Here is a 24,518-nt window from a genome sequence, read left to right on the forward strand (position 1 = left end):
TATCATTTCTCACAATTATAGACCATCATTGACTTTGTCCACCCAGTCTACAAAATACTGGCTGAACATCCTATATATGAAATATATATGAAAATAAATTAGTTTTATTAACATAGAGTCCCACAGTGTCCTTTAAAATAAGAAATTTGTTTTTAAAGCATTACTAAAAATACTAGTCTTGATATTTGTCTTACTACCCTGCATAAGACTTCATTCTCTAACATTCTCTTTTATACATAATACTTGGCATTAGCATTAATACTATAAATGACAACCTTGGTACATTTTATTAAAAATGGTCACTTAGACCACTTAGATCTCAATAGAATTGTATGTTTTTTAATAACTCACCTGATTGTTTGTATCTAAATTGTCTTTTAAACTTTCATTTCCAAGTCCTGAATCATCAGCATCAATAAGGTTGTCCACAGGTACCTTTTGGCTTGGTTTTAGGAAAGTAAAATCACTTTCAGTGGAATCCAAAGCAACACAAACATTGTATGAGTACGGCAGAGGCAAAGTCCCATTACTATATTGAGAAAGAATCCTGGGATCAACTGGAGAATAAAGATTTGTACTGAGTGGCCCAAGGGCTGTGGACAATTTTGTTTCTTTACATTTCGAAATGATCACCAACATAACACTTAAAATGAACAAAAAGGAAATCAGAGCTAGGGCAATCACAAGATACATTTGCAAATTAGGTGGTGAATCTTCCTCAGTGAGTTGATTATTGAGTTTAGGAGACGCCTGCTGAAAATTATCTGCAACAATAAAACTTAAGGTAACGGTTGCAGACAGAGAGGGCAATCCATTGTCCTTCACCAGAACCACCGCCTTATGTCTCAATATATCCTTCTCTTGAAAGACTCGTGATATCCTGATCTCACCTGTTTGTTGACTAATGCTGAAGGGAAGTGGTTCTGACACATGTATGAAATGATAAGAGAGCCAAGCATTATGTCCCGAGTCAGCATCTACTGCAACCACCTTAGATATTAAGGAACCCTGTTCTGAGGAAAAAGGGACCAACTCAAAAAAAGCTAAACCACCATTATCTGGTGATGGATACAGTATTGTTGGTGCATTATCATTCTGATCCATAATATGGATAACCAGTGTTGCATTGCTACTCATAGAAGGAGATCCACAGTCTTTTGCTGCTACTTGGATTACAAATTCCTTGTGCTGCTCATAATCAAATGACCTCTGAGCATAGACCACTCCAGTCTCTATATTAATGGAAAGAAAAGAAGATACCGGGGAATCTTCTGTATTCAAACTGGAAATTGAATAAATAACTTTAGCATTAATTCCAATGTCAATATCTGAAGCTTGTATACTATAAATAGATGATCCTGGTAAATTATTTTCTTGAACATAGGCAAGAAATGTTGATTTCATAAATACTGGTGGGTTGTCGTTAACATCTGATATTTCCAATCTGATGGTTTTCTTAGTGGAGAGTGGAGGAGATCCTCTGTCGGTTGCTAAAATTGAGATGTTATAACTTGATTCTTTCTCTCTGTCCAAAGCACTTGTTGTAACAATTCTAAAATATCTATTAGATGACAAAATTAACTGGAAAGGTGCTTTGTCAATGATTTGACAGTCAACTTCTCCATTTGCACCTGAATCTTGATCATGGACTTCAATTAGCGCAATCACCGTGCCAGATGCTGAATCCTCAGGAATAGGTGTAGATAATGAGGTAACATATATTTCAGGAGCATTGTCATTTTCATCTGTTATTTCAATTAGTACTTTAGACTGGGCCACAAGACCACCGCTGTCCTTTGCTTCTACTGAAATTTCATACATTCTTGCTGCTTCAAAGTCCACATTTTCATTTGTTGTAATTTCTCCATTTGTAGGGTGAATGTGAAACATGCTATTATAATGGGCATTTTCTGATGTTTTTGCAAATGAATATGTGATCAGAGCATTGGATCCTTCATCTTGATCAGTTGCTTTTACGTGAAGGACTGTAAAGTTGATAGGGGTGTTTTCGCTTATGCTTACTTTATATACATCTTGAGCAAATATAGGGAAATTATCATTCACATCAGCAATGGCAATTTTTATTAGTGCAGTGCCAGATTTCTTTGGGTTTCCTCCATCTAGGGCTGTTAAAATGAGTTCATGAATATTCTGTGTTTCTCGATCTAAAGGTTTCTCTAAGACAAGTTCTGGATATTTACTGCCATCAGATCTGGTCTTTTCACTTAGTATAAAATGCTGATTGTCACTGAGTTTGTATGTCTGTACAGAATTAATACCAATATCTGGATCTTCAGCTGTTTGCAAAATTAAATGTGTTCCTAGTGAACTTGTTTCAATAATTTCTAGTGCAACAGTATTGTGAAAGAAAGTTGGAGCATTATCATTGATATCCTGAATTTCAATGTGTACAGTATAAACGTTTAAGGGATTTTCAACCACTGCATCAAATGTTAGGAAGCAGGTAGGCTCTCTCCCACACAGTGTCTCTCTATCTATCCTATTCTTAATATACAAATTTCCATTTCCTAAATTAACATAGAAATATTTCTCTGAAACACGTGAAACAATACGAAATCTTCGAAGTGAGAGCTGCTTAATATCTAATCCAAGATCGTTTGCAATATTTCCTATAACAGAGTCTTTCCTCATTTCTTCAAGTATTGAATATCGAAGCTGTCCAGAGACTGAATGACAAAGAAAAGAAAATAAGAAGGAAAATATTACTTGCCATATGATTCCTTTGCATTTCTGTGAATCCTGGTTTCTCATTTCAGTAGTCATTAAAATAATTCCAATTGAATATTTTCCTAGGTGCAGAATTATTTGTAATCCAGTGTTTTGCTTGTGAGAGAATTCAAAAATGGCTATATTCCTTCTTGCAGATCTGCAGTGTGTGTGATGTTGAGAAAAGTACTAGTGGATCTCCAGCTCCATATTCTTCTCCTTATTGGTGAACAGCGGCGCTCAGAGGTATAATTGTGGAACTACATGACTAAATTTTTTTTTTCATATCTAGCATGTCACCAGTTGAGTGTAATCTATGATTAAAATAAAGACACACATGTATGATTTTTCTTCCCATGTAGTATTTTACACGAAAAAATGAACAGTATTATTTTGATGTTGAAATCCATGAGTTTCCAGGCCCATAATTAATCCAGACGATGATCTACTACTGTTTGACACACTACTAACTAATACTATTACTACAAGCATACCTTGTAAGTGTCCCTCTTTTGGACCCAAAACTCGTTATCCCTTGTTATTCCTGCAACACTGCCACTCCTATCTAGGAGCTCAGAATGTTTGATAGATTATTTTATTATTTGTAAATAAACCAAAAAGGTGCATAGATATGGAATTGTGGTAATAAAACACACTTTCTGCTTGAAAACACTTTATAAACAGCCATCATTCGTTCCCAACGTTTTTAAAAAGCCATGCTCACTGGTCATGCCTCTAACTACATCTCTTAAAAAGTATTTGATTATTTGAAATATTGCTCATTTAATACAAACAACATTTTCAAACATTATTTTATGTTAATATATTTTTGTATTACAAAAAATAAAATTGAATATCCAAAGTAAATGAAAATGTGAATCACAAGTAAAAAAATAAATAAGGAAACACCAGTATAAAACTAAGCAAGTTTAGTCTATTTTTTGCAGTCTTGAATAAAGTGCTATGTTTTGTCAAACATATATTAAATATTAAAACATATTAACTATGATTTCACAAGGACCACTATTGAATGATATAAGGACTAAATGGATGTCTGATATATATATATATATATATATATATATATATATATAATATTTATGATAGGCCACATGAGCCATTTACATGTATAATTACATTGATCTCTACATTTAGAAAAATCTAAGGTATGTAATATATTTTTAAGATGCTCAGTTCCAAACCAAAATGATTGGAAGCAACATAATGAAGAGTTGTTCATAATAAAAGTCAAATGCTTTGTACATTTCTCAATTAGACTATGTTTGCTCATTAGACTACTTAAAGGTGATTTACAGTGCTTTGGGTGCTATCATCTCATTTAATATTATTCTCACTTGATGCCCAACGAATATTTAGGTCCACCCCTTAGATGGTTGCTTTGGTGAAGTAGACTGTACAATGCATTTAGCTTATCCTCATAACCTGGAAACCTTCTGGAGACCAGTATACCGCAGCAATTACATTACACGCAATGTAGCATGCAAGAAAATGCATAAATAAGGATGCCCCAAGAGCCATTCAATAACCCATAACCAAGGCATATCTTACAAAAAAGCCAAATATGTCTTTATTTTCCACGATGTGTCTTAGTTCATTGAGGCACCTGACATTATTGCTGTCTTATACCGCCCTGTAAAGTCCAGAAAGTTTTACTGGGATTCTCAGGAGCAGTTAAGAATTATTGCCGGCTGCACACCTTTGAATAAAGTGCTCATTCCAAACTTTACGTAAGTTTTCCAGCTCTTCTGCCTAAACTTTCTAGCAACACATAGCTAGGTGTCCTACTTAGAAACTAACTATGCCACCAACAAAAAAATAAAATGGTGGGAGTTCCCAGTGAAATTTCCTATACATTTCCATTATCCCTGTAATGGACACTTCAGGAGAAGCTCACTGGGGTTGGCCCTCAATTTTCTATAGCGGAATGGGTAAGATGATATTGTTTTCTTAATACAATAATACGTCTATGTTTGGCTTTTACCAAACTGGAAGCCAAGCACAATTGGGCCGTATTTGAGATGCCCACTAAGCTTCTCAATATTAAAGACTAGAATGTATTCGATAAAACTAAATAAACTATTAACATCTATAGTTACATATATTTCTAAGTTTTAATAAAGTACTTCTTTAAAGTATTTCAAAATGAAATAAATTAATATGGCTTTTTTTAATTGTCATATAGAAACATCATATACAAAGTTCCTTCACATGAGGAATTTTTTTTCAGCAAAATCAAAACAAAACGTATTTCATGTGTAAATCAACTATTGCACCTTGTAGAGGTTATGAAAAACAGACAAATATTGGGTAAACAACACCGAAATAATGTTAAAGGCAGCAATGACAAATTATTTTCTTATCCAAAGTAAAGGCATTTGATTTCCAAGATACATGCAGAATAATCTGAAAGAGTAGTTAAAAAAAACCCCAAAAACATGTTATGCTAGATTCAAATAAAGGTAGGCCACAAGAATGAAGTGACCATGTAGCTTATCGTTTATTGAAAGTACATACTTCAAACCTCAAATTTCCTAACATATAGTTATTAAAGTTTGTGAAAATGAAAATGTTTTTTGGGAGTCCCCATGACCGTACCTGGGTCATACCAATGTCAGCATGACCGCCTACCCGCATCCTGAGAAAAGGGAGGGTTCCGGGTAGCTGGAGCCTGAATGTTCCCAGATATGTCTATAATTGCAGTCAGTATGGCGTGCGGTATATTGTATGTGTCTTATATGTGTCAGTTGCCACACTTTTATTTCCTATGGGCATACCTCTCAGCTCAGGCTACCCGGAGCCTTCCCTTGCGGGACGCGGCCAGGACTGCACACTGACATCAGTGGGCGGTCCCGCTGATGTTGATGGGCGCTCCCGCTGGCATCAGTGGGCGGTCCCGCTGACATCGAGGGAGTTCCCGCTAACTTCGGGGGAGTTCCCGCTGACGTCTGTAGGCGGTCCCGCTGACGTCGGGGGAGTTCTCACTGACGGTGGCCGGTTCCGCTGACGTCGGGGATGTTCCCGCTGATGGCAGCAGGAAACACCCCCATTTTATGGAAAACATGGGCGGGGAGTGGGGCATGTCAAGACCCTACTCCCGCGACCCTGAGGATTTGGATTTGGTAGCTGGAGCCTGAATGTTCCAAGATATGTCTATGATTGCAGTCAGTATGGTGTGCGGTATATTGCACTTTTGTATGTGTCAGTTGCCACACCCTAGTTTCCTATGTGAAGGCAACCGACACAAGCAAAAGTATAATTTGGAGACTGCACGTACAGTGTCTGAATACGAGTTTGTATTTATGATGAATAGGTAAGCCCTCTGTGTTTTAAAACTATGTATCCCATGATATTCAAAAACACTTTGCTGATCTGCCTGTAGGTTACTTCTAAATGTAGGATAGATTTGCTTCCCAGCAGACCAAATATGACCGAACATCTTATGTAATCAAGTAGCCTTAAATATTTAAAAAAGCATTGCACGGTTCACAAACCTACTGGTCCTTTCGTCAGAACCAAAGTGTGTGTAATCTTTCCCCAAAAAACTGATCACGTTTATATTATCATGCCATTTGTGAGATTATCAATCTAATGACAACTAGAGAAAGGAAAATCCCTTTAGCTGACATTATTGTGAAACATCACATTAAAAAACTAGCCTTGGTTCTTATCTGAGGACTACCCAGAGGATAAAGTTTTCTTTTATGCAAGATATTTGGCATTATTTTGGAAGGTATGCTTTATCAAAGATAATTTTTGAATTTTAGAATAACGATCTACAGTATACAATTGTATATTACTGAATTACTCACCTGATGGTTTAAACTGTCTTTTAAACTTTCATTTCCGAGTCCTGAATCATCAGCATCAATAAGATTATCCACAGGGACCTTTTCACTTGGTTTTAAGAAAGTAAAATCACTTTCAGTGGAATCCAAAGCAACACAGACATTGTATGAGTACGGCAGAGGCAAAGTTCCATTACTATACTGGGAAAGCATCCTGGGGTCAACTGAAGAATATAAATTTGTACTGAGTGACCCAAAGGTTGTAGAGGATTTTGATTCTTTACATTTTGAAATGATCACCAGCATAACACTTAAAATGAACAAAAAGGTAATCAGTGCTAGGGCAATCACTAGATACATTTGCAAATTAGATGGTGAATCTTCATCAGTGAGTTGATTATTGAGTTTAGGAACCGCCTGCTGAAAATTATCTGCAACAATGAAACTTAAGGTAACGGTTGCAGACAGAGAGGGGAATCCATTGTCCTTCACCAGAACCACCACCTTATGTCTCAAGATATCCTTCTCTTGAAAGGCCCGTGATATCCTGATCTCACCTGTTTGTTGACTAATGCTGAAGGGAAGTGGTTCTGACACATGTATGAAATGATAAGAGAGCCAAGCATTATGTCCCGAGTCAGCATCTACTGCAACCACCTTAGATATTAATGAACCCTGTTCTGAAGAAAAATGAACCATCTCAAATAACGGTGAACCACCATTATCTGGTGATGGATACAGTATTTGTGGTGCATTATCATTCTGATCCATAATATGGATAACCAGTGTTGCATTGCTACTCATAGATGGAGATCCACAGTCTTTTGCTGCTACTTGGATTACAAATTCCTTGTGCTGCTCATAATCAAATGACCTCTGAGCATAGACTACTCCAGTCTCTATATTAATGGAAAGAAAAGAAGATACCGGGGAATCTTCTGTATTGAAACTGGAAATTGAATAAATAACTTTAGCATTAATTCCAATGTCAATATCTGAAGCTTGTATACTGTAAATTGATGCTCCTGGTAAATTATTTTCTTGAACATAGGCAAGAAATGTTGATTTCATAAATATTGGTGGGTTGTCGTTAACATCTGATATTTCCAATCTGATGGTTTTCTTAGTGGAGAGTGGAGGAGATCCTCTGTCGGTTGCTAAAATTGAGATGTTATAACTTGATTCTTTTTCTCTATCCAAAGCACTTGTTGTAACAATTCTATAATATCTATTAGTTGATGAAATTAACTGGAAAGGTGCTTTGTCAATGATATGACAGTCAACCTCTCCATTTATACCTGAATCTGGATCACGGACTTCAATTAGCGCAATCACAGTGCCAGATGCTGAATCCTCAGGAATAGGTGTAGATAATGAGGTAACGGATATTTCAGGAGCATTGTCATTTTCATCTGTTATTTCAATCAATACTTTAGACTGGGCCACAAGACCACCGCTGTCCTTTGCTTCTACTGAAATTTCATACATTCTTGCTCCTTCAAAGTCCAATTTTTCATTTGTTGTAATTTCTCCATTTGTAGGGTGAATGTGAAACTTATAATGGACATTTTCTAAAGTTTTTGCAAATGAATATGTGATCAGAGCATTGGATCCTTCATCTTGATCAGTTGCTTTAACATGAAGGACTGTAAAGTTGATTGGGGCGTTTTCACTTATGCTTACTTTATATACATCTTGAGCAAATATGGGAAAATTATCATTCACATCAACAACGGCAATTTTTATTACCGCAGTGCCAGATTTCATTGGGTTTCCTCCATCTAGGGCTGTTAAAATGAGTTCATGAATATTCTGTGTTTCACGATCTAAAGGTTTCTCTAAGACAAGTTCTGGAAATTTACTGCCATCAGATCTGGTCTTTTCACTTAGTATAAAATGCTGATTGTCACTGAGTTTGTATGTCTGTACAGAATTAATACCAATATCTGGATCTTCAGCTGTTTGCAAAATTAAGCGTGTTCCTAGTGAACTTATTTCAATAATTTCTAGTGCAACAATATTGTGAAAAAAATTTGGAGCATTATCATTGATATCCTGAATTTCAATGTGGATAGTATAAACATTTAAGGGATTTTCAACCACTGCATCATATGTTAGGAAGCAGGTAGGCTCTCTCCCACACAGTGCCTCTCTATCTATCCTATCTTTAACATACAAATTTCCATTTCCTAAATTGACATAGAAATATTTTTCTGAAACACTTGAAACAAGACGAAATCTTCTAAGTGAGAGCTGCTTAATATCTAATCCAAGATCATTTGCAATATTTCCTATAACAGAGTCTTTCCTCATTTCTTCAAGTATTGAATAACGAAGCTGTCCAGACACTGAATGACAAAGACAAGAAAATAAGAAGGAAAATATTACTTGCCATATGATTCCTTTGCATTTCTGTGAATCCTGGTTTCTCATTTCACTCATTTGAATCAATAAAATAATTCCAATTGAATATTTTCCTAGGTGCAGAATTATTTGTAATCCAGTGTTTTGCTTGTGAGAGAATTCAAAAATGGCTATACTCCTTCTCGCAGATCTGCAGTGTGTGTGATGTTGAGAAAAGTACTAGTGGATCTCCAGCTCCATATTCTTCTCCTTATTGGTGAACAGCGGCGCTCAGAGGTATAATTGTGGAACTGCACAACTAATAAAATGTTTCATATCTAGTATGTCACCAGTTAAGCGTAATCTATGATTAAAATAAACACACCAATCTATGATTTTTCTTCCCATGTAGTATTTTACATGAAAAAAATAAACAGTTGAAAATCCATGGTAGTTATAGAAGAAATAATGGGTTTCCAGGCCCATTATTAATCCAGATGATGATCTACTACTGTTTGACACACTATTAACTAATACTACTACTAAAAGCATACCTCTAAAAGTGTCCCTCTTTTGGACCCAAAACTCATTATCCCCCACTATTCCTGTAATGTTGCCCCTCTTTTCTAGGAGCTCAGAATGTTTGATATATTATTAAATTATAGTTTCTAACTATAAAAGTTTCTAACAGTAATATTTAAATAAACCAAAAATGTGCATAGCTATTAAATAGACTTTCTGCTTGAAAACAATTTATAAACAGCCATTAATAGTTCCTAACGTTTTTAAAAAGCCATTCTCACTAGTCATGCCCCTAACTACATCCCGTTAAAAAGTACAAACAACATTTTCAAGCATTATGTTATGGTAATATATTTTTAATATTACATAAAATAAAATTGAATATCAAAAGTAAATGAAAATGTGAAGCAAAAAATTAAATAAGGAAACACCAATATAAAACTAAGCAAGTTTAGTCTGTCTATTTTTAACTATGTGCAGTCTTGAATAAAGTGCTATGTTTTGGTCAAACATATTTTAAATACATTAAAGCATATTAACTATGATTCCACAAGTACCAATATTTAATGATATAAGGACTAAATGGGTGTCTGATATTATTCTCACTTGATGCCCAACAAATATTTAGGTCGACCCCTTAGATGGTTGCTTTGGTAAAGCAGACTGTTCAATGCATTTAGCTTATCCTCATAACCTGGAAACCTCCTGGAGACCAGTACACTGCAGCAATTAAATTATGCAAGAAAATGCATAAATAAGCCGCAAGAGCCATTCAATAACCCATAACCAAGGCATATCTTACAAAAAAGCCAAATATGTCTTTATTTTCCACAATATGTCTTAGTTTATTGAGGCACCTGACATTATTGCTGACTTATACCGCCCTGTAGTCCACAGTCCAAAAAGTTTTACTGGGATTCTCAAGAGCAGTTAATATTGGAATTATTGCAGGCTGCACACCCTTGAATAAAGTGCTCATTCCAAACATTAGGTAAGTTTTACAGCTTTTCTGCCTTAACTTTCTAGGATAACTCATAACTAGGTGCCTTACTTACAAACTAACTATGCCAACAACAAAAAAAGTAAAATGGTGAGAGTTCCCTGTGAAATGTCCTATACATTTCCATTATCCCTGTAATGGACACTTCAGGAGACGCTCACTGGGGTTGGCCCTCAATTTTCTATAGCGGAATGGGTAAGATGATATTGTTTTCTTAATACAATAATACGTCTATGTGGGCTGTATTTGGGATACACACTAAGCTTCTCATATGGCTTTATTAAATTATCATATAGAAACATCATATACAAAGTTCCTTCACAGGAGGAATTTTTGTTCAGCAAAATCAACACCAAAATAAATTTAAAGGCAGCAATGACAAATTATTTTCTTGTCCAAAGTAAAGGCATTTGATTTCCAAGATACATGCAGAATAATCTGAAAAAGTAGTTAAACGCCCCCCAAAAAACCTGTTACGCTAGATTTAAATAAAGGTAGGCCACAACAATGAAGTGACCATGTAGCTTATTGTTTATTGCAAGTACAGACTACAAAACTCAAATTTTCTAATATATAGTTATTACAGTCTGTAAAAATGAAAGTGTGTGTTTTTTGGGAGTCCCCATGACCATACCTGCGTCATACCAACGTCAGCGTGACCGCCTACCCGCATCTCGAAAAAAGGGAGGGTTCCGGGTAGCTGGAGCCTGAATGTTCCCAGATATGTCTATGATTGCAGTCAGTATGGCGTGCGGTATATTGTACTCTTATATGTGTCAGTTGCCACACTTTTATTTCCTATGGGCATACCTCTCGGCTCAGGCTACCCGGAGCCTTCCCTTGCGGGACGCGGCCAGGACTGCACACTGACGTCAGCGGGCGGTCCCGCTGATATTGATGGGTGCCCCAGCTGACTTCAGTGGGCGGTCCCGCTGACATCGAGGGAGTTCCCGCTAACTTCGGGGGAGTTCCCGCTGACGTCGGTAGGCGGTCCCACTGACGTCGGGGGAGTTCTCGCTGATTTTCTCGCGGAAACACCGCCATTTTATGGAAAACATGGGCGGGGAGTGGGGCATGTCAAGACTCCACTCCCGCGACCTGGAGGATTCGGGTCTTGACCCGGAGAACTGGAGGACCAGCGCTCACCCAGCAATCTCCAGGTCAAACCCAGAGAGCTCCCAGGTATGCCTATGGGAAGGCACCTGACACAAGCAAAATTATAATTCTGGGACTGCTGGCACAGTGTCGGAAAGCGAGTTAGTCCTCTGTGTTTTAATACTATATCCCATGATTAACAAAAATGCCTTGCTGATCTGCCTGTTTGTTACTTCTAGATTTGCTTCCCAGCAGACTCAATATGACCGAACATCATATACATGCAATCAAGGTTCATGAACCTACTGGTCCTTTCGTCAGAGACAAAGTGTGTGGCATCTTTCCTCAAAACAGTGATCAACTATATAGCATCATTCCATAGGTCAGATTATCAATCTAATGACAGTTGGAGAAAGGAAAATCCCTTTAGCTGACATTATTGTGAAACATCACATTAAAGATCTAGCCTTGGTTTTTGTTTCAGGACTACCCAGCACAAAACTGCTAGAAGTTAAAGTTTTATTTTATGCAACATATTTGGCATTATTTTGGAACATATGGGTCAGGAACCTACCTTGTCTTCACCCGGCAGGAACACAACCGGGCACCGCACCTCTGTCCGCGGACAACGTAGTCGCGTACGTACTAGGCCGCATCCCTAGCACCTAGTACAGCGCGCACCGCATTGGGCCAGTACCAGTACTGATGGCGGGGTTCATGTCCTAAGGTCCAATTACACAGCTCCAAGGAAGGAGGACAAACCGTGACGGACAGGTGACCGCTAACAGGGTCCTATTGGAAGAGCAGGGTCTCCAGGGTCTGGAGGAAGGAGCCACGTTTTGGCGGACTATTTAAACCCCCAGCACTATTCAATCAGTGCTTGTTTGTTCATACTTTATAACTGGATACTCATTTTTGGATTATATGGACTTTGCGGATACTCTCTTATCCCAGAACCTGGATAGCTGTACGGTACTGTTTCTACATTTGTGTCTACTGCTGCTCAGTGGAACAAACCATTGTTGTTGCACCAATGTCTGGTTTTGCATTTACTAACTGATCAGGTGCATCTCTGCGCTGTGCTCCGATTACTACACACCTGACAGGATGTTTTATTAAAGATCATTTTAGAATTTTAGAATAACTTTGAAAACGATCTACAATATACAATTGAATATTTTTGAATTACTCACCTGATGGTTTAAACTGTCTTTTAAACTTTCATTTTCGAGTCCTGAATCATCAGCATCAATAAGATTATCCACAGGGACCTTTTCGTTTGGTTTTAAGAAAGTAAAATCATTTTCAGTGGAATCCAAAGCAACACAAACATTGTATGAGTACGGCAGAGGCAAAGTTCCATTACTATACTGGGAAAGCATCCTGGGATCAACTGAAGAATATAAATTTGTACTGAGTGATCCAAAGGTTGTAGAGGATTTTGATTCTTTACATTTTGAAATGATCACTAGCATAACACTTAAAATGAACAAAAAGGTAATCAGTGCTAGGGCAATCACTAAATACATTTGCAAATTAGATGGTGAATCTTCATCAGTGAGTTGATTGTTGAGTTTGGGAGCCGCCTGCTGAAAATTATCTGCAACAATGAAACTTAAGGTAACAGTTGCAGACAGAGAGGGCAATCCATTGTCCTTCACCAGAACGACCACCTTATGCCTCAATATATCCTTCTCTTGAAAGGCCCGTGATATCCTGATCTCACCTGTTTGTTGACTAATGCTGAAGGGAAGTGGTTCTGACACTTGTATGAAATGATAAGAGAGCCAAGCATTATGTCCCGAGTCAGTATCTACTGCAACCACCTTAGTTATTAATGAACCCTGTTCTGAAGAAAAAGGAACCATCTCAAATAAAGGTGAACCACCATTATCTGGTGATGGATACAGTATTTTTGGTGCATTATCATTCTGATCCATAATATGGATGATCAATGTTGCATTGCTGCTAAGAGATGGAGATCCACAGTCTTTTGCGGCTACTTCAACTATAAATTCCTTGTGCTGCTCATAATCAAATGATCGCTGAGCATAGACCACTCCAGTTTCTATATTAATGGAAAAATAAGATGACACTGGAAAGTTTTCCGTATTTGAACTGGAAATTGAATAAATAATTTTAGCATTGTCTCCACTGTCAATATCTGAAGCTTGTATACTATAAATTGATGCTCCTGGTAAATTATTTTCTGAAATAAAGACATTATAAGTTGATTTCATAAATATTGGTGGGTTGTCATTGACATCTGATATATCCAATCTAATTGTTCTGTTAGTGGAGAGTGAAGGAGATCCTCTGTCAGTTGCCAAAACTGTGATGTTATAACTTGAGATTTTCTCTCTGTCCAATGTGTTTGTTGTAACAATTCTATAATATCTACTAGATGGTATTAATGTAAATGGTATTTTGTCAATGATATAGCAGTCAACCTCTCCATTTTCACCAATATCCTGATCAATGACCTCAATTAGCGCTATCATTGTGCCGGATGCTGAATCTTCAGGAATAAGTGCAGATAATGAGGAAACGGATATTTCAGGAGCGTTGTCATTTTCATCTGTTACTTCAATTAATACTTTAGACTGGGCCACAAGACCACCGCTGTCCTTTGCTTGTATTGGTATTTCATAGTTTCTTGCTACTTCAAAGTCCAATTTTTGATTTGTTTTAATTTCTCCATTTGTAGGATGAATGCTAAACATACTTGCATAAAGGGAATTTTCTGATGTCTTTGTTAAAGCATATGTAATATGTGCATTAGATCCTTCATCTTTATCAGTTGCTGTTACATGAATCAGTGTAAAATTGATTGGGGTATTTTCACGTATGCTTACTTTATAAACATCTTGGGTAAATATGGGAAAATGATCATTTGCATCGGCAATCACAATTTTTATTAGTGCGGTACCAGATTTAACTGGGTTTCCACCATCTAGAGCTGTTAAAATTAATTCATGAGTATTTTGTGTCTCTCGGTCTAATGGTTTCTCCAAGACAAGTTCTGGAAATTTGCTGCCATCACTGCTGGTTTTTTCACTCAATGTAAAATACTGATTTTCACTGAGTTTGTATGTCTGTACAGAATTAATGCCAATATCTGGATCTTCTGCATTTTGTAAAAAAAAATGTGTTCCTAGTGAACTTGTTTCAATAATTTCTAATGCAACAATGGCATGAAAAAATATTGGAGGATTATCATTTATATCCTGAATTTCAATGTTAACAGTATATACATTAAAAGGATTTTCTACAACTGCATCAAAGGTTAGGGCACATGTAGCCTCTCTCCCACACAGGGTTTCTCTATCAATCCTGTCTTTAACATATAAATTTCCATTGTTTAAATTGATAGAAAAATATTTTTCTGAAACACGTGAAACAAGACGAAATCTTCTAAATGAGAGCTGATTAATATCTAATCCAATGTCTTTTGCAATATTTGCTATAACAGAGTCTTTCCTCATTTCTTCAGGAATTGAATAATGAAGCTCTCCATTGACTGAATGATAAAGACAAGAAAATAAGAAGGAAAACATTACTTGCCAAATGATTCCTTTGTGCTTCTGTGAATCCTGGTTTCTCATCTCACCTTTCATCATTCCAAATTTCAGTGATATTTTTCCTAGGTATAAATATGTTTGTAATCCAGTGGTTTAATAGTGGGAGAGTCCAAAAAGGAATGTATTGCTTCTTTCCGATCTGCAGTTTGTGATGATGAGAAAAATACGAGTGGATCTCCAGCTCCATATTTTTCTCCTTATTGGTGAACAGCGGCGCTCAGAGGTATAATTGTGGAACTACACAATTTTGAAAATGTTTTTAAAGTTTGATATCTTCTTTAAAATAAGGACACTGATGTATGATCTGTCTCACCACAGGCATTGCATTGAAAATGTCAACAAAAGTATTTTTCATGAAAACTGAATAGTATTATCGTGATCTTGAAATCCATAGTAAATTTAGTAGGAACAACAGTTTATAAAAATGTTTCTAGGCCATCATTTGTCCATATGATCTACTACTATTTAACACAAGCTATTTAGTTCAATCCCCCATTACTAAAAACATCCCTTGCATGTGTCCCTTTTAAGGGATAATCTGTTTTCTGTCCCTCTTTCCCCTCCTGATGTGCCTCTTTTCTAGGAGCCTAGAAATAATGTACACTCACTGGCCACTTTATTAGGTACCCAGTGCAAGTTCCCGGTTAGAAATGCCTTCTTTCTTCATGGCATACTTTCTATAAGGTGCTGGAAACATTCCTCAGAGATGTTGGTCCACATGAACATAAAGGCATCACACAGTTGCTACAGTATTGTGGGCTGCACATCCATTATCCGAATCTCTCGTTCTACCACATCCCAAAAGTGCTCCATAGGATTGAGATCTGATGACTGTGGAGGCCATTGGAGTACAGTAAACTCATGTTCAAGAAACCAGTTTGAGATGATGTGAGCTTTGTGACATGGTGCATTATCCTGCTGGAAGAAGCCATCAGAAGATGGGTACACAGTGGTCATAAAGGGATGGACATGGTCAGCAACAATACTCAGGTTGGCTGTCGCATTTAAACGATACTCAATTGGTACTAAGGCACCCAAAGTGTGCCAAAAAATGTCCCCCACACCATTGCAGCACCACCACCAGCCTGAACCATTGATACAAGGCAGGATGGATCCATGCTTTCATGTTGTTTATGCCAAAGTCTGACCCTGCCATCTGAATGTTGCAGTTGGACTTGAGACTCATCAGACCAGGCAACGTTCTTCCAGTCTTCCATTGTCACAATTTTGGTCAGCCTGTGCGAATTGTAGCCTCAGCTTCCTGTTCCTAGATTACAGGAGTGGCACCCGGTGTGGTCTTCTGCTGCTGTAGCCCATCTGCTTCAAGGTTCAACGTGTTGTGCATTCAGAGATGGTATTCTGCATATCTTGGTTGTAACAAGTGGTTATTTGAGTTACTGTTGCATTTCTGTCATCTCAAACCAGTCTGCCCATTCTCCTCTGACCTCTGACATCAACAAGGTATTTTTGTCCACACAACTGCTGCTCACTGGATATTTTCTCTTTTTTGGACCATTCTCTGTAAACTCTAGAGATGGTTGTGTGTGAAAATCCCAGTAGATCAGCAGTTTCTAAAATACTCAGACCAGCCCATTTGGCACCAACAACCATGCCACATTCAAAGTCACTTAAATCCCCTTTCTTCCCCATTCTGTTGCTCGGTTTGAACTTTGGCAAGTTGTCTTGACCAGGTCTACATGCCTTAATCCATTGCCGCATGATTGGCTGATCAGCTATTTGTGTTAACAAGCAAATGAACAGGTGCACCTAATAAAGTGGCCAGTGAGTGTATATAGAAACAACAGAATTCTGTTTATCAATTCAAATGCATAAACAAAACACATTATTCTGCTTGACGACACTTTATAAAAAAAAACATCAATAGTTCCATAAGTCATCTAAAACATCTCATGAAATGCCATGTCCACTAGTCATGCCTCTAACTACATCTCTTAAAACGAGTGTACCTCTTTGACTATTTGAAATATCGGTATAGGTATGCTAAAAGAACGACAAATTAAGTAAAATTTCATAGCAAAGGCCACATTCACCCTTTACATATTATTGTATATTGTATTTTTAAATACAAGTAAAATAAAATATTGAAAGTAACATTCATTACCCTCAAACCCCTTGAGTGAATTTAGTGAATGTTTTTGTATTTTATTTTACTTGTACTTGTAGGCCTAAAATATATTAGGCAACATATGTAAATATATATTATTATTTTTTATTTTCATTTGCAAAGTTCCTAGCACAATCTGGATAAAGACCCATTTGGGGACTTTCATATCTTACTGATGTCAGTGATGCCATGGTGACATTACTGGGCTCGCTATGACATTTATTTATATTTCACTTTTTTAAAAAAAAAGTTTTCTTCCTCTTCTCCATCTGATCTCCCTTGTACTGATCACACTGTGAAGACCAAGCACAGCTCCATGTGATTAACCAGCAATTAGTTTGTGCCAGCAGACAAAAGAATCAGAGATCCCATCAGGGACTGGACAGACCCTCTGGGGTCTCTCCTCGGCTTTCTGAGACCCTCTGGCAGGTGTCAGCATTGACACAGTTTTGCCGATGTATATGCACATCTACAAATGCATAAAAGGGTTCAACAATAATATATTTTCAAACATTTTCATCAACAATACAGACAAAGTAACGTTTCTTTTGTTTTAACTATGCTAAACTATGCTAGTTTATATATGTGTTATATATGAATTAAGTATGTAATACCTAATAAATCTTTAGCTCAAACTCCCATAATTACTTGTCTACCAGTGATCCTATGGTACCAGTGGAAGATATCCTCACGACGCTTACGAACACATCACTTATGACTTAGCATGTAAAATAATCACATAAATATTGATGCCTTAAATGGAATTTGACACCCCATTTGCAAGCCAACCACTCTCAAAAAAACATCTGACATCATTGCTACCTAGTACTGCCCAATAAAGTCAAATATTTTCAATACCTTAACTATGTGTTCTAAAGAATTACCCTCAGTGAGCTCATGCATGAAGGCCCGAGTTGGCACTGCATAATTTTTAGTTAAATTGGTAAGAAATCTCGTAAAAATACATATATGGACAGGTAAACCCCCTCCAAGAAACTTATTAGTGTTAGCCCTTTTCATTATCCACAGTGGGGTGGGTAAGATGAGATGTTTGTTTTAAAACAATAGTTTTTTGATTTTTTCTCATTTTCTTATTAAAAATATAATCAATCAAATGTAATCAAATTCAGTTTCAAATTAATATTTTTATACTTACTAAATCAGTATTGCTTTAGTTCAGCATCATATACATACCTGGGAACTTCTGGGCTCCGGCTACCCAGAGCCTTCCCTTGCAGGACGCGGCCAGGACTGCCCACTGACATCAGGGGGCGGTCCCGTGATGTGAGTGGGAGGTCCCCTGACATCAGTGGGAGTTCCTGATGACATCAGTAGGAAACAGTAGGGAAACACCCCCATTTAAGGGAACAATGGGCAGGGATGAGATTTCCATAACTTGCCCATTTAACAATTATGGATTAAACAATTTCTGCTCTGAATAAGTAGTAAAAGTAATAATAACCATGCTGAACAAAATTTAGACAAAGGCATTTATGTGTGAGGTTACCATTTGGTTTATCATTTCTCACAATTATAGACCATCATTGACTTTGTCCACCCAATCCACAAAATACTGGCTGAACATTCTATATAGGAAATTTATATGAAAATAAATTAGACGTATTAACATAGAGTCCCACAGTGGCCTTTAAAATAAGATATTTGTTTTTAAAGCATTACTAAAAATACTAGTCTTGATATTTGTCTTACTACCCTGCATAAGACTTAGAGAGGGTAACATTCTCTTTTATACATAATATTTGGCATTAGCATTAATACTATAAATGACAACCTTGGTACATTTTATATAAAATGGTCATTTTGAAAATAATGATCTCAATAGAATTGTATGTTTTTGAATAACTCACCTGATTGTTTGTATCTAAATTGTCTTTTAAACTTTCATTTGCAAGTCCTGAATCATCAGCATCAATAAGGTTGTCCACAGGTACCTTTTGGCTTGGTTTTAGGAAAGTAAAATCACTTTCAGTGGAATCCAAAGCAACACAAACATTGTATGCGTACGGCAGAGGCAAAGTTCCATTACTATATTGAGAAAGAATCCTGGGGTCAACTGGAGAATAAAGATTTGTACTGAGTGACCCAAGGGCTGTTGAAGATTTTGTTTCTTTACATTTTGAAATGATCACCAACATAACACTTAAAATGAACAAAAAGGTAATCAGTGCTAGGGCAATCACTAGATACATTTGCAAATTAGATGGTGAATCTTCATCAGTGAGTTGATTGTTGAGTTTAGGAGACGCCTGCTGAAAATTATCTGCAACAATGAAACTTAAGGTAACGGTTGCAGACAGAGAGGGGAATCCATTGTCCTTCACCAGAACCACTACCTTATGTCTCAATATATCCTTCTCTTGAAAGACTCGTGATATCCTGATCTCACCTGTTTGTTGACTAATGCTGAAGGGAAGTGGTTCTGACACATGTGTGAAATGATAAGAGAGCCAAGCATTATGTCCCGAGTCAGCATCTACTGCAACCACCTTAGATATTAAGGAACCCTGTTCTGAGGAAAGAGGGACCAACTCAAAAAAAGCTAAACCACCATTATCTGGTGATGGATACAGTATTTTTGGTGCATTATCATTCTGATCCATTATATGGACAACCAGTGTTGCATTGCTACTCATAGAAGGAGATCCACAGTCTTTTGCTGCTACTTGGATTACAAATTCCTTGTGCTGCTCATAATCAAATGACCTCTGAGCATAGAGAACTCCCGTCTCTATATTAATGGAAAGAAAAGAAGATACTGGGGAATCTTCTGTATTCAAACTGGAAATTGAATAAATAACTTTAGCATTAATTCCAATGTCAATATCTGAAGCTTGTATACTGTAAATTGATGCTCCTGGTAAATTATTTTCTTGAACATAGGCAAGAAATGTTGATTTCATAAATACTGGTGGGTTGTCATTAACATCTGATATTTCCAACCTGATGGTTTTCTTAGTGGAGAGTGGAGGAGATCCTCTATCAGTTGCTAAAATTGAGATGTTATAACTTGATTCTTTCTCCCTGTCCAAAGCACTTGTTGTAACAATTCTATAATATCTATTAGATGATGAAATTAACTGGAAAGGTGCTTTGTCAATGATTTGACAGTCAACTTCTCCATTTGCACCTGAATCTTGATCATGGACTTCAATTAGTGCAATCACTGTGCCAGATGCTGAATCCTCAGGAATAGGTGTAGATAATGAGGTAACATATATTTCAGGAGAATTGTCATTTTCATCTGTTATTTCAATTAGTACTTTAGAGTGGGCCACAAGACCACCGCTGTCCTTTGCTTCTACTGAAAGTTCATACATTCTTGCTGCTTCAAAGTCCACATTTTCATTTGTTGTAATTTCTCCATTTGTAGGGTGAATGTGAAACATGCTGTTATAATGGGCATTTTCTGATATTTTTGCAAATGAATATGTGATCAGAGCATTGGATCCTTCATCTTGATCAGTTGCTTTTACATGAAGGACTGTAAAGTTGATAGGGGCGTTTTCACTTATGCTTACTTTATATACATCTTGAGCAAATATTGGGAAATTATCATTCACATCAGCAATGGCAATTTGTATCACTGTAGTGCCAGACTTCATTGGGTTTCCTCCATCTAGGGCTGTTAAAATGAGTTCATGAATATTCTGTGTTTCACGATCTAAAGGTTTCTCTAAGACAAGTTCTGGATATTTACTGCCATCAGATCTGGTGTTTTCACTTAGTATAAAATGCTGATTGTCACTGAGTTTGTATGTCTGTACAGAATTAATACCAATATCTGGATCATCAGCATTTTGCAAAATTAAATGTGTTCCTAGTGAACTTGTTTCAATAATTTCTAGTGCAACATTATTGTGAAAAAACTTTGGAGCATTATCATTGATATCCTGAATTTCAATGTGGATAGTATAAACGTTTAAGGGATTTTCAACCACTGCATCAAATGTTAGGAAGCAGGTAGGCTCTCTCCCACACAGTGTCTCTCTATCTATCCTATCTTTAACATACAAATTTCCATTTCCTAAATTGACATAGAAATATTTTTCTGAAACACGTGAAACAATACGAAATCTTCGAAGTGAGAGCTGCTTAATATCTAATCCAAGATCGTTTGCAATATTTCCTATAACAGAGTCTTTCCTCATTTCTTCAAGTATTGAATAACGAAGCTGTCCAGAGACTGAATGACAAAGACAAGAAAATAAGAAGGAAAATATTACTTGCCATTTGATTCCTTTGCATTTCTGTGAATCCTGGTTTCTCATTTCACTAATGATTAAAATAATTCCAATTGAATATTTTCCTAGGTGAAGAATTATTTGTAATCCAGTGTTTTGCTTGTGAGAGAATTCAAAAATGGCTATACTCCTTCTCGCAGATCTGCAGTTTGTGATGATGAGAAAAATACTAGTGGATCTCCAGCTCCATATTTTTCTCCTTATTGGTGAACAGCGGCGCTCAGAGGTATAATTGTGGAACTGCACAATTTTGAAAATGTTTTTAAAGTTTGATATCTTCTTTAAAATAAGGACACTGATGTATGATCTGTCTCACCACAGGCATTGCATTGAAAATGTCAACAAAAGTATTTTTCATGAAAACTGAATAGTATTATTGTGATCTTGAAATCCATAGTAAATTTAGTAGGAACAATGGTTTATAAAAATGTTTCTAGGCCACCATTTTTCCATATGATCTACTACTATTTAACACAAGCTATTTGGTTCAATCCCCCATTACTAAAAGCATTCCTTGTATGTGTCCCTTTTTAAGGGATAGTCTGTTTTCTGTCCCTCTTTTCCCTCCTGATGTGCCTTTTTTCTAGGAGCTAGTGTTCTACAGCCCTGAAATAATATACACTCACTGGCCACTTTATTAGGTACACCGTGCAAGTTCCCGATTGGAAATGCCTTCTTTCTTCATGGCATACATTCTATAAGGTGCTGGAAACATTCCTCAGAGATTTTGGTCCATATGAACATAAAGGCATCGACACAGTTGCTGCAGATTTGTGGGCTGCACATCCATTATCCGAATCTCTCGTTCTACCACATCCCAAAAGTGCTCCATTGGATTGAGATCTGATGACTGTGGAGGCCATTGGAGTACGGTAAACTCATGTTCAAGAAACCAGTTTGAGATGATGTGAGCTTTGTGACATGGTGCATTATCCTACTGGAAGAAGCCATCAGTAGATGGGTACACAGTGGTCATAAAAAGATGGTCAGCAACAATACTCGCATTTAAACGATACTCAATTGGTACTAAGGCACCCAGTGTGTGCCAAAAAAAGTCCCCCACATCATTGCAGCACCACCACCAGCCTGAATCGTTGATACAAGGCAGAATGGATCCATGCTTTCATGTTGTTTATGCCAAAGTCTGATCCTGCCATCTGAATGTTGCAGTTGGACTTGAGACTCATCAGACCAGATAACGTTCTTCCAGTCTTCCATTGTCACAATTTTGCTTCAAGGTTTGACGTGTTGTGCATTCAGAGATGGTATTCTGCATACCTTGGTTGTAACAAGTGGTTATTTGAGTTACTGTTGCATTTCTGTCTTCGCGAACCAGTCTGCCCATTTTCCTTTGACAACAACAAGGCATTTTTCTCCAAACAACTGCTGCTCACTGGATACTTTCTCTTTTTTGGACCATTCTCTGTAAACTCTAGAGATGGTTTTGCATGAAAATCCCAGTAGATCAACAGTTTCTGAAATACTCAGACCAGCCCGTCTGGCACCAACAACCATGCCACATTCAAAGTCACTTAAATCCCCTTTCTTCCCCATTCTGATGCTTGGTTTGAACTTTGGCAAGTTGTCTTGACCACTTCTACATGCCTTAATCCATTGCCACATGACTGGCTGATTAGCTATTTCTGTTAACAAGCAATTGAACAGGTGTCCCTAATAAAGTGGCCAGTGAGTGTATATAGAAACAACAGAATTGTGTTTATCAATTCAAATGCATAAACAAAACACATTATTCTGCTTGAAGACACCTTATTAAAAAAACCATCAATAGTTTCATCTAAAACATCTCATGAAATGCCATGTCCACTAGTCATGCCTCTAACTACATCTCTTAAAACGACTGTACCTCTTTGACTATTTGAAATATCGATATAGGTATGCTAAAAGAACGACAAATTAAGTAAATTTTCATAGCAAAGGCCACATTCACCCTTTACATATTATTGTATATTGTATTTTTAAATACAAGTAAAATAAAATATTAAAAGTAACATTCATTACCCTTAAACACCTTGAGTGAATTTAGTGAATGTTTTCATATTTATTTTACTTGTACTTGTAGGCCTAAATGATATTAGGCCACATATGTAAATATATATTATTATTATTTTTTTTTATCTGGATAAAGACCCATTTGGGGACTTTCATATCTTACTGATGTCAGTGATGCCATGGTGACATTACTGGGCTAACTATGACATTTATTTATATTTCACTTTTTTTAAAAAAAAAAAGGTTTCATCCTCTTCTCCATCTGATCTCCCTTGTACTGATCACACTGTGAAGAGCAAGCACAGCTCCATGTGATTAACCAGCAATTAGTTTGTGCCAGCAGGCAAAATAATCAGAGATCCCATCAGGGACTGGACAGACCCTCTGGGGTCTCTCCTCGGCTTTCTGAGACCCTCTGGCAGGTGTCAGCATTGACACAGTTTTGCCGATGTATATGCACATCTACAAATGCATAAAAGGGTTCAACAATAATATATTTTCATCAACAATACAGACAAAGTAATGTTTATTTTGTTTTAACTATGTGCTGGTTTATATATGCGTTATATATATGAATTAAGTATGTAATACCTAATAAATCTTTAGCTCAAACCCCCATAATTGCTTGCCTACCAGTGATCCCATGGTACCAGTGGTACATATCCTCACGCCACTTACGAACACATCACTTATGACTTAGCATGCAACATAATCACATATTGATACCGTAAATTACATTTGACACCCCATATGAAAGCCAACCATTCCCAAAAAAACAACATCAGAGCTAGCTAGTACTGCCCAATAAAGTCCAACTTGAAAAGGCAAAGCTTATGAAGACAGGATTTACAGGAACAAAAAACTGAACAAAGGGCCCATACAAAACGTAAGGTAAGGCAATATACTGAGCACATAATACTAAGTACCCCACTTACCCCAAAAGATTCCCTTTATTGAAAGTCCCTTTACATTTCTATAAGCCTTATAGTGGACACTGGTGTCTACATACACATCTTTTGACTTGTGAACAGGTGAAGCCCCAAGATA

At 36.9% G+C, this 24,518-nt stretch overlaps 4 protein-coding genes across 18 annotated transcripts in view; all 4 read right to left on the minus strand.

The window, feature by feature from the left end:
• Window positions 1-24,518, minus strand: part of LOC128492871 (protocadherin gamma-A3-like) — a 258,015-nt gene that overhangs the window by 58,134 nt on the left and 175,363 nt on the right. Inside the window, exon 1 of one of the 15 annotated variants that reach the window (XM_053465609.1) lies at window positions 6,558-9,435. The exons of the other annotated variants lie outside the window; for them this stretch is intronic. Coding sequence (XP_053321584.1) covers window positions 6,558-8,975 — 2,418 coding nt within the window. The 5' untranslated portion in view covers window positions 8,976-9,435. Of the gene's footprint in view, window positions 1-6,557; window positions 9,436-24,518 lie in introns of those variants that run through there. 15 annotated transcript variants of the gene reach the window in all.
• LOC128492876 (protocadherin gamma-B5-like) lies at window positions 333-3,441 on the minus strand. The gene has a single exon (XM_053465621.1). It carries the CDS (start codon window positions 2,782-2,784, stop codon window positions 340-342), a length of 2,445 nt encoding a protein of 814 aa, XP_053321596.1. The 5' UTR covers window positions 2,785-3,441; the 3' UTR covers window positions 333-339.
• LOC128492874 (protocadherin gamma-B1-like) lies at window positions 12,389-15,434 on the minus strand. The gene has a single exon (XM_053465619.1). The coding sequence runs from the start codon at window positions 15,111-15,113 to the stop codon at window positions 12,651-12,653; it is 2,463 nt and encodes an 820-aa protein (XP_053321594.1). The 5' UTR covers window positions 15,114-15,434; the 3' UTR covers window positions 12,389-12,650.
• Window positions 18,800-21,758, minus strand: LOC128492879 (protocadherin gamma-B2-like). The gene has a single exon (XM_053465623.1). The coding sequence runs from the start codon at window positions 21,486-21,488 to the stop codon at window positions 18,978-18,980; it is 2,511 nt and encodes an 836-aa protein (XP_053321598.1). The 5' UTR covers window positions 21,489-21,758; the 3' UTR covers window positions 18,800-18,977.

The sequence above is a fragment of the Spea bombifrons genome, chromosome 4 (genome assembly GCF_027358695.1).
Source record: "Spea bombifrons isolate aSpeBom1 chromosome 4, aSpeBom1.2.pri, whole genome shotgun sequence".
Taxonomy (NCBI): Eukaryota; Metazoa; Chordata; class Amphibia; order Anura; family Pelobatidae; genus Spea; species Spea bombifrons.